This window comes from Pongo abelii, chromosome 2 (assembly GCF_028885655.2).
Source record: "Pongo abelii isolate AG06213 chromosome 2, NHGRI_mPonAbe1-v2.0_pri, whole genome shotgun sequence".
NCBI classification, from domain to species: Eukaryota; Metazoa; Chordata; class Mammalia; order Primates; family Hominidae; genus Pongo; species Pongo abelii.
Window position 1 is genome coordinate 151399071 of NC_085928.1, and position 13596 is coordinate 151412666.

General features: G+C 44.2%; 1 protein-coding gene across 2 annotated transcripts in view; it reads left to right on the top strand.

Annotated features, from left to right (window-relative positions):
* Positions 1-8336, top strand: part of ATP1B3 (ATPase Na+/K+ transporting subunit beta 3) — a 44257-nt gene extending 35921 nt beyond the window's left edge. Inside the window, exons 6-7 of one of the 2 annotated variants that reach the window (XM_002814122.6) lie at positions 3294-3380; positions 7348-8336. In XM_002814122.6, the coding sequence (XP_002814168.1) occupies positions 3294-3380; positions 7348-7518 (258 nt within the window). In that variant the 3' untranslated portion in view covers positions 7519-8336. The remainder of the gene's footprint in view (positions 1-3293; positions 3381-7347) is intronic. The other variant, XM_063722242.1, reaches the window with a different exon arrangement.
* Positions 8337-13596: the final 5260 nt, after the last annotated feature.

Here is a 13596-nt window from a genome sequence, read left to right on the forward strand (position 1 = left end):
TGGGGTAACAGGCGTGAGCCACTGCACTTGGCCCCCTTAAGGTTTTAAATGCATTTTTCTTATTGTTTATCTATTATGTATCCTTCGCTTCTAGAATAGTTGGGGGAAATGGTAATGAAAAATCTAGATTTAATTATTCGGATTTCAGTTAGCTTTCCCTTTTGCTTTGGAGAGATGTGTGTGAAGTACATAAAATAATCAAAGCAGGTGGGTTTTTAGTTTTGTTTATTTAGTTGTGGATTTTTTGTTTGTTTTTAGAAAAACACAAAAGTGGAAGAAATGTTTGTAAAATTTGGCATTTATTCCCTAGGCTAGTCACAAGTAGTAAACCAGTTAGAACCCACAAATTTTAGAAGTGTGGCTCTCCAGAACAGATGGAAGCATTTACTACATATCATAATTGCAATTTTCTATTACATTTGTCTATATCAAGCGTTCTTTAAATTCTTTAGTTCTTTTATGTAATATTTATGTCTTTTATTTTGTCTTGTATTGATTTTGTTCTGCCTTGATTGTTTTTATACAAGTTAGAGTCCTGAAAATACAAACACTGAATATACCCTTGGAGGTGCTTTTTTTTTTCTCTCTCTCTCTCCATAGAGACAGGGTGTCGCCATGTTGCCAGGCTGGTCTTAAACTCCTGGCCTCAAGCAATCCACCCACCTCTGCCTTTGAAAATGCTGGAATTACAGGTGTGAACCACCGCAGATGGCCAAGGTGGCCTTTTATATTATCAACTTAAAAGATGATCCCTGCAAAAGATGTAATTTTCATATTTATGTCATATTTTCTCAGTGTTTTATTTTCTTATGAAAATGAATCATACTAAGAAAATCAAAAAATGGGAAGAAACAAAATGCATTAATTTTTAAACTCCATTTTGTTTCAGTGGAACTTAGTGACCATCAGTAGGTTCTTAGAGTTAGTTGCTCATAGTTTACAATATGATGCTATTGCTGGGCACGGTGGCTATCACCTGTAATTCCAGCATTTTGGGAGGCCAAGGTAGGCGGATCACCGGAGGTCAAGAATTCGAGACCAGCCTGGCCAACATGGTGAAACCCCGTCTCTACTAAAAATAAAAAAATGAGCCTGATGTGGTGGCATGTGCCTGTAATCCCAGCTACTCGGGAGGCTTAGGCAAGAGAATCACTTGTACCCAGGAGGCAGAGGTTGTAGTGAGCCATGATTGCGCCACTCCACTCCATCCTAGGCAACAGAGCAACTCTCTCAAAAAGAAAAAAAAATATGCTATTCATATACTTAGAAAATTATGACATACACGCTTCACCCTGAGTATCTCATTATTATTCAGATACTCATTTTAATATTTTACAATTTCTAAATGTTTATTTTCACAGAAGGTATAAATTAAAAGATTAAGAAAAATCCTGCCAAGATCACGGATTAGGCACACACTGAGAGAGCAGCTGAGCATCTGCCACACCTGCTGGTCTTGAGCCCTGATGGCCTTAACTCTGAGCCCCAGTGCCCTACTGTGTAATTGATGCTGTCCACTAAGGGTTGTTAGGCCTAAAGGACGGTAGTGTAAGCTAAGTGTGGTATCTGGTGGGAAACCCATTCTGGGTTGGGTGTGGTGGATCACTTGAGGTAAGGAGTTTGAGACCAGCCTGGCCAACATGACAAAACCCCGTCTCTACTAAAGATACAAAAATTAGCCCTGCATGGTGGCACACACTTGTAATCCCAGCTATTCAGGAGGCTGAGGCAGGAGAATCACTTGAACCCGGGAGGAGGAGGTTGCAGTGAGCCGAGATCGGGCCATTGCACTCCAGCTTAGGCAACAGAGTGAGACTCTGTCTCAAAAAAAAAAAAGAAAAAGGAAACATACTCCAAGATACTCAGTAAACTGTTTCTCAAAAAAAATCCTTTTTTTCATTTTGCAGAAATGTGTTCTGTGAAGGTCATATATTAAGGTAAAATAGGTTCAACAAAAGCAATTAATGCAGAAAATCACTGATATCAGAGTGACTAGTTTTTCTCTAATATAAAATGTTATCTTTGATTTTAAGCTTATTTTTTAAGTTAAAGAGTACAAATGTAGGGTAGAGTTTGAGTAGTGATTGAAAATGGCTTTTGCGATTTCTCCTAGCGTTGTTACTTCCTACCCTTTCCACATATTCTTCATCTGGATCATTAGAGCTTGTCTGGTGGGTGGGGCGCATCATCACTCTGTCCTTTGTGCTGTCTGGCCGGTGCCTTTCATCTGTTTCTCACCCCACCCCACAGCCATATGCTGCTTCATAATGAAACAAAATGAGCAGAATCTAGAACTCCTTAGAATGGATTCTTAGTTTTGCTTTATGCTGTTTCATGTGTGCTTTCAACCCTGTCTCAAAAAAATTTATATATATATATAATTCAAGTATTTAATAATGTTTTATTTTAACTAGTGTTCCGTAAGCCCAGCACTGATTTTAATCATTGTGGTCTGTTTGCTACTACTCAGTCTGTGTTAAAGTTACACTCATTCGAATTAGGCCCATTTGGAAAGTGTTACATGTGACTTTTCATAAATTGCTTATTTATCATGAATAATACTAGAAATAACTAATAGCATGAATTAATTGGATTATAGGTGATGCTTGATTTGAATGTTGATAAACATGGAATTCTAGTAGACAAGTAGACAAGTAATACTTAATGATTTATATATGCTCATAAATTTATTCCTGATAAATACAGTATTTAAATTTGTGGAGGAGAGTTTTGCTTGGAGTACCTTAAATTTTCCCTCGTGCTTCCCCTCTGGTTGCAGTTCTGGTTATTAATCACATGAAACTCACACCTGCTGTCTCCCAGGCCTGAGTGCTGCATTCTAGGTTGGCACCTTGTAGTGGCTGTTGCTTTCCAGTCTGGAAGCACAGCATTTTATTCATTTCAGGAAAACATTGGTCCTAAACCTGCTGGTGCATTCCTGCTGTTAGTAGGTAGAAAGGCTGGCATTTGGTATTTGGAGGGCAGATAAGATTTTACAGGAGTACATGAGTGGAACTGGCTATAATTAAGAAGGGACTCTCATGAAAGAGAGTATAGAGTGTATCTGGAAGTGTAAGTATCAGGATAGTTCATGTGGAAGGGTTTAGTTAGATAATATTTGCAATCAAGATGAGCAAGCTTCTTCTCAGAAATACACTTGTAATGATAGTATAGTTGGAGCAGCATTGTAGTTTCTGCAAACTGTTCAGGATTGATATTCCTTTAATTATAAACATAGTTTTTACAAATTCTTTTTGTGACCTAAAGAGGATTTCTTTTGTTTTCAACTTTAGAATGAAGATATACCAAATGTAGCAGTTTATCCTCATAATGGAATGATAGACTTAAAATATTTCCCATATTATGGGAAAAAACTGCATGTAAGTATTGAGAAGTTCTTATGTGGTGATTACTCTTTTGGGAAGCTGGAGCATGTGTTGACGTACCACTTGTCTGGGGTAGGTAGACGCCAGCCCTGTTTAATTTGTGCGTCATCTATTCAGGTTTTGTTTTATTTTAATGGTGATGGTAAATGGAGTTCCCACATCTACAATTCAGAACACAGAACCCAAGCAGATACGTTAAAGTTAGATGATTATTTCTAAAATATCATTTTCTTTTTCATTATAGAGGTAGTAGTAGGTGCTTATGTAGAGAAAGTAGAAAAGTACTTAAAAAGAAAATCAAGGCTGGGTGTGGTGGCTTACTCCTGTAACCACAGCACTTTGAGAGGCCAAGGCGGGCGCATCACCTGAGGTCAGGAGTTCGAGACCAGCCTGGCCAACTTGGCGAAACCTCCTCTCTACTAAAAATACAAAAATTAGCTGGGTGTGGTGATGTGTGCCTATAGTCCCAGCTACTCGGGAGGCTGAGGCAGGAGAATCGCTCGAACCCAGGAGGTGGAGGTTGCAGTGAGCCAAGATCGTACCACCACACTCCAGGCTAGGTGACAGAATGGGATTCTGTTCCCCCCACCAAAAAAATAAATGAAAAGAAAATCAAGGCCAGGCGTGGTGGCTCACCTGTAATCCCAGCACTTTGGGAGGCCGAGTCGGGCAGATCACAAGGTCAGGAGATCAAGACCATCCTGGCTAACACGGTGAAACTCCGTCTCTACTAAAAATTACAAAAAATTAGCTGGGCGTGGTGGCAGGTGCCTGTAGTCCCAGCTACTCGAGAGGGTGAGGCAGGAGAATGGCATGAACCTGAAAGTCGGAGGCTACAGTGAGCCGAGATCGTGCCACTGCACTCCAGCCTGGGCAACAGAGCGAGACTCCATCTCAAAAAAGAAAAAAGAAAATCAAAAGCTCATTGCAGGCGGGTGTGGTGGCTCACGCCTGCAATCGCAGCATTTTGGAGGCTGAGGCGGGCAGATCACCTGAGGTCAGGAGTTCTAGACCAGCCTGACTAGCATGGTGAAACCCTGTCTCTGCTGAAAATACAAAAATTAGCTGGGCATAGTGGTAGGTGCGTGTAATCCTAGCTACTCGGGAGGCTGAGGCAGGAGAATCGCTTCAACCTGGGAGGCAGAGATTGCAGTGAGCCAAGACTGCACCATTGCACTCCAGCCTGGGCGACAAAGCAAGACTCTATCTCAAGAAAAAAAAAAAAAATAGGTTAGTGGACTAATGAGTTATCATAGGAGTGGGACTAGTGGCTTTATAAGAAGTGGAAGAGAGAACTGAGCTAGCAGGTTAGAATGCTCAGCCCCCTGGCCATGTGATGCCTTGCACCACCTCGGGACTCTGTTGAAAGTACCCAGCAGCAAAGAAGGCTCTCACCAGATGCAGCTCCTTGATCTTGGCCTTCTCAGCCTCCATTAACTGTAAGAAATAAATTCCTTTCTTTATAAATTACCCAGTTTCAAGTATTGTGTTATAAGCAACAGAAAACAAAGACAGTACTACAGTTAACAAAGAAAGTTAACATATAGTACTCTTATGAATCTGTAGACTTCGTTGAAAATCCATCAGTTGTTCCAGTAATATTCTTTATAGTAAAAGACAAGAGTGTTTTCCTGATCCCAGATGTCACACTGTTAACATGTTTAGCAACCTATAATCAGGAATATTTCCTCAGTCTGTTTCATGCCTTTGTGCTCTTCAAAAATAAGTACCTTTATGTCTTATTTTATGTACATTAGTTTGAATTTGGTGGTTTTTCATGATTAAATGTAGGTTGTGCATTTTGGCATGAGTGCCTCAAAAGAAATGCTGAGTTCTCAGAGTGTCAGGAGGGACATGGTATCATTTCGTTCCATTAATGGTGATACTACCTTGATTCCTTGGTTAAGGTGGTATCAGCCAGGTTTCTACAATGTACTTTTTTTCCTCTGTCATCAATAAGTATCATGTGGGGAGAAAATAAAAAAGCTCGTTACTGCCTGGCGCGGTGGCTCGCGCCTGTAATCCCAGCACTGTGGGAGGCTGAGGCGGGCGGATCACCTGAGGTGGAGAGTTCGAGACCAGCCTGACCAACATGGAGAAACCCTGTCTCTACTAAAAATACAGAATTAGCTGGGCATGGGGGCACATGCCTGTAATCCCAGCTATCTAGGAGGCTGAGGCAGGAGAATCCCTTGAACCTGGGAGGCAGAGGTTGCAGTGAGCCAAGATTGTGCCACTGCACTCCAGCTTGGGGAACAAGAGCGAAACTCCATCTCAAAAAAAAAAAAAAGAAATAAATAAATAATAATAAAATCTTTTAAGTTCCATAAAGTAGAAATACATTACAGTCAATACATTGTGATTACAATGCAATAAAACTCAAAATTATTTAAAAGACCCTTCTATATGGGGGGAGGGACAAGTGGAAACTGTCTCTTAAACAACTTAAGATGAAAAGGTAAATTAAAATCAAGATTATAGAATATTAAAAAGTAAGGCCGGGGCTGGGCACAGTGGCTCATGCCTGTAATCCCAGCACTTTGGGAGGCCGAGGTGGGCAGATCACGAGGTCAGAAGTTCGAGACCAGCCTGACCAACATGGTGAAACCCTGTCTCTACTAAAAATACAAAAATTAGCTGAGCATGGTGGCACACTCCTGTAATCCCAGCTACCCAGGAGGCTGAGGCGGGAGAATCGCTTGAACCAGGGAGGCAGAGGTTGCAGTGAGCCGAGATTGCACCTTTGCACTCCAGCCTGGCAACAGAGTACAATGTCTCAAAAAAAAAAGTAAGGCCGGGTGCAGTGGCTCACACCTGTAATCCCAGTACTTTGGGAGGCCGAGGCAGGTGGATCATCTGAGGTTAGGAGTTCAAGACCAGCCTGGCCAACTTTAGTAGCAATGGCAAAGCCCTGTACTAAAAATTAAAAAATTAGCTGGGTATGGTGGTGGGCACCCGTGATTCCAGCTACATGGGAGGCTGAGGCAGGAGAATCGCTTTAACCTGGGAGGTGGAGGTTGCAATGAGCTGAGATCGTGCCACTGCACTCCAACCTGGTCAACAGACTCCATTTCAAAAAAGAATATTAAAAAATAATGATAAGGGTCAGGTGTGGCGGCTCATGCCTATATATTCCCAAGCACTTTGGGAGGCCAAAGTGGACAGATCACGAGGTCAGGAGATTGAGACCATCCTGGCCAATATGGTGAAACCCCGTCTATTAAAAATACAAAAGTTAGCTGGGCATGGTAGCGGGTGCCTGTAATCCCACCTACTTGGGAGGCTGAGGCAGGAGAATCACTTGAACCCGGGAGTCGGAGGTTGCAGTGAGCCGGGATCATGCCACTGCACTCCAGCCTGGGCAACAGAGCAAGACTGTCTCACAAAAAATAATAATAATAATAATGATAATAGGCCGGGTGTGGTAGCTCACACCTGTAATCCTAGCATTCTGGGAGGACAAGGCAAGAGGATCACTTGAGCTCAGGGGCATGAGCTGTCACACCCAGCCAACATTTTTATCAGTAATTACAGGTATGGACTTACAGCTCCAAAAAATTAAAAAGAATGCAGAGAACAGAAAATAATAGATCTAATTTTTTTTTTAAATTTACAAGCCACGTGTGGTGGCTCACACCTGTAATCCCAGCACTTTGGGAGGGCAAGGTGGAAGGGCCATTTGAAGCCAGGAGTTTGAGACAAGCCTAGGCAGGGAGACCCCGTCTCTACAAAAAAATTTAAAAATTAATGGACTGTGGCGGCGTGTCCCTGTAGTCCCAGCTACTTAGGAAACTGAGATGGGAGGATTGGTTGAGGCTTCATTGAGCCATGATTGTACCACTGCACTGCAGCCTGGGCAACAGTCTCAAAAAGAAAATGTACAGAATAAGCCAATTCCTGGTAGAGAAAAGTGTAAAGTTTCCATAGAGTTTGAATTAATATATTTTCCTTTTATTGCCAGGTTGGGTATCTACAGCCATTGGTTGCTGTTCAGGTCAGCTTTGCTCCTAACAATACTGGGAAAGAAGTAACAATTGAGTGCAAGATTGATGGATCAGCCAACCTAAAAAGTCAGGATGATCGTGACAAGTTTTTGGGACGAGTTATGTTCAAAATCACAGCACGTGCATAGTATGAGTAGGATATCTCCACAGAGTAAATGTTGTGTTGTCTGTCTTCATTTTGTAACAGCTGGACCTTCCATTCTAGAATTATGAGACCACCTTGGAGAAAGGTGTGTGGTACATGACACTGGGTTACATCATAACGTGCTTCCAGATCATAGTGTTCAGTGTCCTCTGAAGTAACTGCCTGTTGCCTCTGCTGCCCTTTGAACCAGTGTACAGTCGCCAGATAGGGACCGGTGAACACCTGATTCCAAATATGTAGGATGGGGGTCTTGTCCTCTTTTTATGTGGTTTAATTGCCAAGTGTCCAAAGCTTAATATGCCGTGCTATGTAAATATTTTATGGATATAACAACTGTCATATTTTGATGTCAACAGAGTTTTAGGGATAAAATGGTACCCGGCCAACATCAAGTGACTTTATAGCTGCAAGAAATGTGGTATGTGGAGAAGTTCTGTATGTGAGGAAAGAAAAAAAGAAAATAAAAGTGTATTTGAAAAATATTATCTTGGGTTCTTTGTAAAATTTATTTTTTACATGCTGAATTAGCCTGGATCTTTTTGATTAAGAGCACAAACTTTTTTTTGTAAAACATGTAAAAAAAAAAACCGGGATTAATTTTTAGTGTTGGAACTGTCTCTTATTTTAGGCTGTAGATAAAATAGCATTTTTAGGTTAGCCAGTATGACGATGCACCTAATTTTTTATCAGATTAAATTCATAAGACGTAATTTGTACAATAGTTTGTGAAATATCTTGTTACTGCTTTTATTTAGCAGACTGTGGACTGTAATAAAGTATATAAATTGTGAAATATAAAAACTTGGAACTTATTCAAAGCTTCAAAGCAAACAACAGTTTTGTGTAAGCATTCTTTCCCCTCCAGTATTAGGTGTGTTCTTGGTAGGATTATTCATCATAATTTGGGCTACTTGGCTGAGAAAGTTGTGCTTCCCATATGATCTGTGTTGCTTCTTGTTTTTTCTTAAGGCTATTGTTTATTGTTACTTTTCTCCTTTTTTTTTTTTAAAAAAAAAAAGCGGCCGGGCGCAGTGGCTCACGCCTGTAATGCCAGCACTTTGGGAGGCCGAGGCAGGCGGATCACAAGGTCAAGAGATCGAGACCATCCTGGCCAACATGGTGGAATCCCGTCTCTACTAAAAATACAAAAATTAGCTGGGCGTAGTGGTGCATGCCTGTAGTCCCAGCTACTTGGGAGGCTGAGGCAGGAGAATCGCTTGAACCCAGAAGGCGGAGGTTGCAGTGAGTCGAGATCACGCCACTGCGCTCCACCCTGGTGACACGAGCGAGACTCCGTCTCCAAAAAAAAAAAAACGGCAAAGCAGATATTCTTGAGGTTTTCTTTGTGGTGGTGCAAGCCAGAAGGGGTGGGAGCCAACCCAGCTGGCTCAAGAATGGCCGTTTGGAGTAAACATGAGGGCTCTGGGTGGCCTTGCCTGGCCAGATGGGCCTTGGTGGCCTGGCGGCAGCCTCTGCCCTTTAGTAGCAGGCACTCAGCCCCACGTGAGAGCTCTGCTTGTTCCTCTATCACTAAAATCATAGTGATAAGAGATTTTCACTGAAGGAAATTATTGGAGTAATTATAGCAAACCTTTTCTGGGTTTTGATTTTCTTCTTTATGCTATCTCTTAAGAGTGTAAAACAAGGATAAAAGAATGCTACAATGTGAGAGAGGTGACATGACTTTAGTTGGGCCAGTGTGATCTCATCCTCAACAGCTGTAAACTTTGGTGCCTGTGAAATTCATATTAAGTATTCTATTGTATTTTTGAGTCTTTTGAAGTAAATATGGATGGAATTTCTGTTTTAATGAGCTTAGATAAAAGACTCATTCTCAGAATACACAAGAAGAATTGAGATGGCATCCAACATGGGGTGGGTGTTGGAGAGAAATAAAAATAGCACACACATGTAAGTCACTAAAGCATCTTGTATGCCTCCCTGGTTCAGAAGTTTGGACGTGGATCAGCCCCTGACTGCCCCATGATCTTAGCTGATCTCCCCAACTTCTGGCTCTGCTTGCTTCATCTATCAAAATTAAGGCAGTTTAACAACAATTTAGCAGACCTGCTATATACTGGACTGGATCAGCCAGACTTTGAGGATACAGAGATGAAAAGACATGGTTTCTCAAAGATCTTAAACTAGGAGGGAACAGGCTCTGAGACACAGCACGTGGCGTGATGATGGTGATGGCACTGACATGCAAGAGGCCATGAGGTGGGGTAAGACTAGATTATTCCAAAGGTTTATTTTTGTGAAAGATCTCAAGAGATAGGTGGTGCTTGATGGAGGAGGAAGAGTGGCTGGGAGCTGGGCCTGTATGGGCCGGGTAAGGACTGGACTCGGAACAAAGGATGCCTGGACACAGCTGGAGTCTGCCTTTCTGCTGCTGACTTTGGGTTTTCCTCAGGATTTCAGGATGTGCTTTCAGATCACCTGGGTATCATTAAAATGCAGATTCCAGTTCGCTAGGAGGGATTCCATAGATGTAGCAACTCCAAGGTAATACCTACCACTGCTCATTCACAGACCACAGTTTGGAAGGGACCAAAGACAACCAGCTTTGCATCCTTGGCCATTGAGCTTAGCACCAATTTGATTTAGTAGATGGAGAAGATTGAGCCGTCATTTGACTTTAGCTGATATTTGGAAGAGTATGCACTCCTGCTAGCTGGCCACCTATCTGGGCAAGAGAACCCTGAGAATACCCAAGGGCTGCGCCACTGGCCTTCAGGAGAACCGGAGTGGTGTTGCTTCTGGTCTTGCTGCCCGGCAGGTCACATTCCCAGGTTGAGCTGAGGGAGTGTGGGGTGAAATGAGATGTGTCCCCACGTTTTTCCCCATTAGCGTTTATGTTCCTTTTTTCTGGGTGGCTGAGAACAGCTGGGGATGGTGTGGAAAGAGAGTTTCCTGAGGAATGATGCGTGTCCTCAGATAAGAGCTCTCAGGGGCAGGAGGGAACTGGGATGTCCTGAGAGGCCGTGTAGCAGTGCAGACGGTGGGCGATGGCTAGAGGGGACGAAACAGCCAGAGCTGGGGAGGAGGAACCCAGTGGGGTGTGGCCGGCGGAGATGGCCAAAACTTCAGTTGGAGCACTTCAGAGCACCCTTCAGAGGCGATTCACCCCGAACTGGACCTGTTGCTGATGTAGGCAGAATTTCGGCCCCCATGACCTTCACCTTCTGGGGCCATGCCCATGGTTATGCTCTTATCACGTGGCAAGAGGGGCTTTGCAGATGAAATTAAGGTAACTGGTGGGTTGACCTTAAAATAGGGAGATTATCCTGGATTATCCGATGGCCCAGTGTGATCATGGGAGCTGGAAGCAGAAGTGAGACCTGAAGCCTCTGGGTTTGGACACATGCTTGCTGTTTTCAATGTGGCTGTATGGGAAGCGGAAGGAAGTGCATTCTGCCAACAGCCAGTGAGCTTGGAAGCCAGATCTTCCCCAGAGCCTTAAGAGCCCAGCCCTGAGGCCCTGCATAGAGGACCCAGCTGGGCTACATTGTGCCCAGACCGCTGACCTACAGAAATGGGAGGTTATGAATATTGTTTTAAGCCACCAATTTCGTGATAATTTGTTATGGAGGCAAATAGAATGCTGATATGGTCATCTTCTCAGTGACGATTACTACTCCAACCCAGTACTTCTCAAACTGATCCATCAAGGGCTCCTATTTAAAATGCAGATTCTGATTGGGCAGTGTCCAGGGTGGGGCCCGAGATTCTGCTTCCTAACAGGCTTCCAGGTGCTGCTGTTGCTTCAAGGGCTACATCAGAGCACAAGGCCCTTTTGTGTATGATTGTGGTTGGTGTAATGCCTGGAATTCAGAGCCTGGGTATGGAGGGAGGAAGAGGGATCTGAGAGAAGAAAGGCCTAGGATAGAATTTCTTCAGCTATGAAATAACACGGAGGCTGCAGAGAGGTGCCCTGTGTTGGGCCCTGGCTTTCAGACACAGCTTTTTCGGTGTGGTCTCAGAGCCCGGGTTGGATGGGACATTTTCACTTCCTTTGCTATTTTCTGTGGTCCCGTGGGAGGACAGGGGCCTGCAACCATGAGTCCAGTTTCCTGAGGATGGCATGGTTCAGGCCTATTAATGGGGTCCTTGTCAGCACCCTCTTGCTCCTAACTGAATAGGTGAGGTTCTGGGGACCGCTGGCTTGGAGATGAAGGGAACTCACCTCATCTGTGCAAAGTTGCTGTCATGTCATTTAGTGAGATATTTCATTTAAAAAATTAATTTAGGGCTGGGTGTGGTAGGGCACACCTATAGTCCCAGCTACTTGGGAGGCTGAAGCAGGAGGATTGCTTGAACTCCTGGGAGATCACAGTGAGACCCCATCTCTTTAAAGAAATATTGAGGCCGGGTGCAGTGGCTCACACCTATAATCCCAACACTTTGAAAGGCCAAGGCGAGTGGCTCACTTGAGGTCAGGAGTTCAAGACCAGCCTGGCCAACATGGCAAAACCTCATCTCTACTGAAAATAGAAAAAACAAAAAAACTAGCCCGGTGTGGGGGCGTGCACCTGTAGTCCCAGCTACTCGGGAGGCTGAGGCAGGAGGATTGCTTGAACCCTGGAGGCGGAAGTTGCAGTGAGCCAAGATCACACCACTGCACTCCAGCCTGGATGACAGAGTGAGACTGTCTCAAAACAAAACAAAACAAAACAAAAAAACATATATATATTCTACCAAAATTCACTTTAAAATGTGTATTGAGGCTGGGCGCTGTGGCTTATGCCTGTAATCCCAGCACTTTGGGAGGCCAAGGCAGGTGGATCACCTGAGGTCAAGGAGTTCAAGACCAGCCTGACCAACATGATGAAACCCCCATCTCTACTAAAAATACAAAAAAGTTTTCTGGGCGTGCTGGCAGGCACCTGTAGTCCCAGCTACTCGGGAGGCTGAGACAGGAGAATCATTTGAACCCAGCAGGCGGAGGTTGCAATGAGTAGAGATCGTGCCCTCGCACTCCAGCCTGGGCGACAGAGTGAGACTCAGTTTAAAAAAAAAAAAAATGTGTATTGAGCACCACTGTGTGCTAGGCACTGTGCAAGGAGCCTGGGATACGCTGGGGATCAAAACATAATCCCTGCCTTCATCGAACTTACAGATTAGCAACTACCACGAGGCCCACGCTGCTTCTGCCTGGTACTCTGGGTGGTGGCTGTCCTCTTGGTTCCTAAGGGATGGAGTCAGTTTGGCATGCTTCAGTCTCCAGCTGAGCCAGGCCAGCCCTCAGCCAGCACTCTGCACTCTCCACACCGTGAAGCCTCTTAGAAGACATGCAGGAGCTGTGTTTCCATGACTTTACATCCAGAGCCATCCAGTGGGAGGGCAAGACCCTTGCCTACACACACAGTCTTCAGGGCACTTTACTCTTTAAAAATACCCAAAGGCCCGGGCGCGGTGGCTCATGCCTGTAATCCTAGCACTTTGGGAGGCTGAGGCAGGTGGATCACAAGGTCAGGAGTTCTAAACCAGCCTGGCCAACATGGTAAAACCCTGTCTCTACTAAAAATACAAAAATTAGCTGGGCGTGGTGGCGGGCGCCTGTAATCTCAGCTACTTGGGAGGCTGAGGCAGGAGAATCATTTAAACCCGGGGAGGTAGAGATTGCAGTGAGCCAAGATTGCACTACTGCACTCCAGCCTGGGCGACAGGGTGAGACTCCATCTCAAAAAATAAATAAATAAAAATGAAAATACCCAGGGCAAGGTGCTGTGGCTCACACCTGTAATCTCAGCACTTTGGGAGGCCCAGGCGGGCAGATCAAGAGGTCAGAAGATTGAGACCATCCTGGCTAACATGGTGAAACCCCGTCTCTACTAAAAATACAAAAAATTAGCCGGGCGTGGTTGCGGGCGCCTGTAGTCCCAGCTACTCGGGAGGCTGAGGCAGGAGAATGGCGTGAACCCGGGAAGCGGAGCTTGCAGTGAGCCGAGATCGCACCACTACACTCCAGCCTGGGCAACAGAGCGAGACTCCATCGCAAAAGAAAAGAAAAGAATATTGTGATGTGTATAAGTGTGTTGCAAGAAACAAAGATATGGCC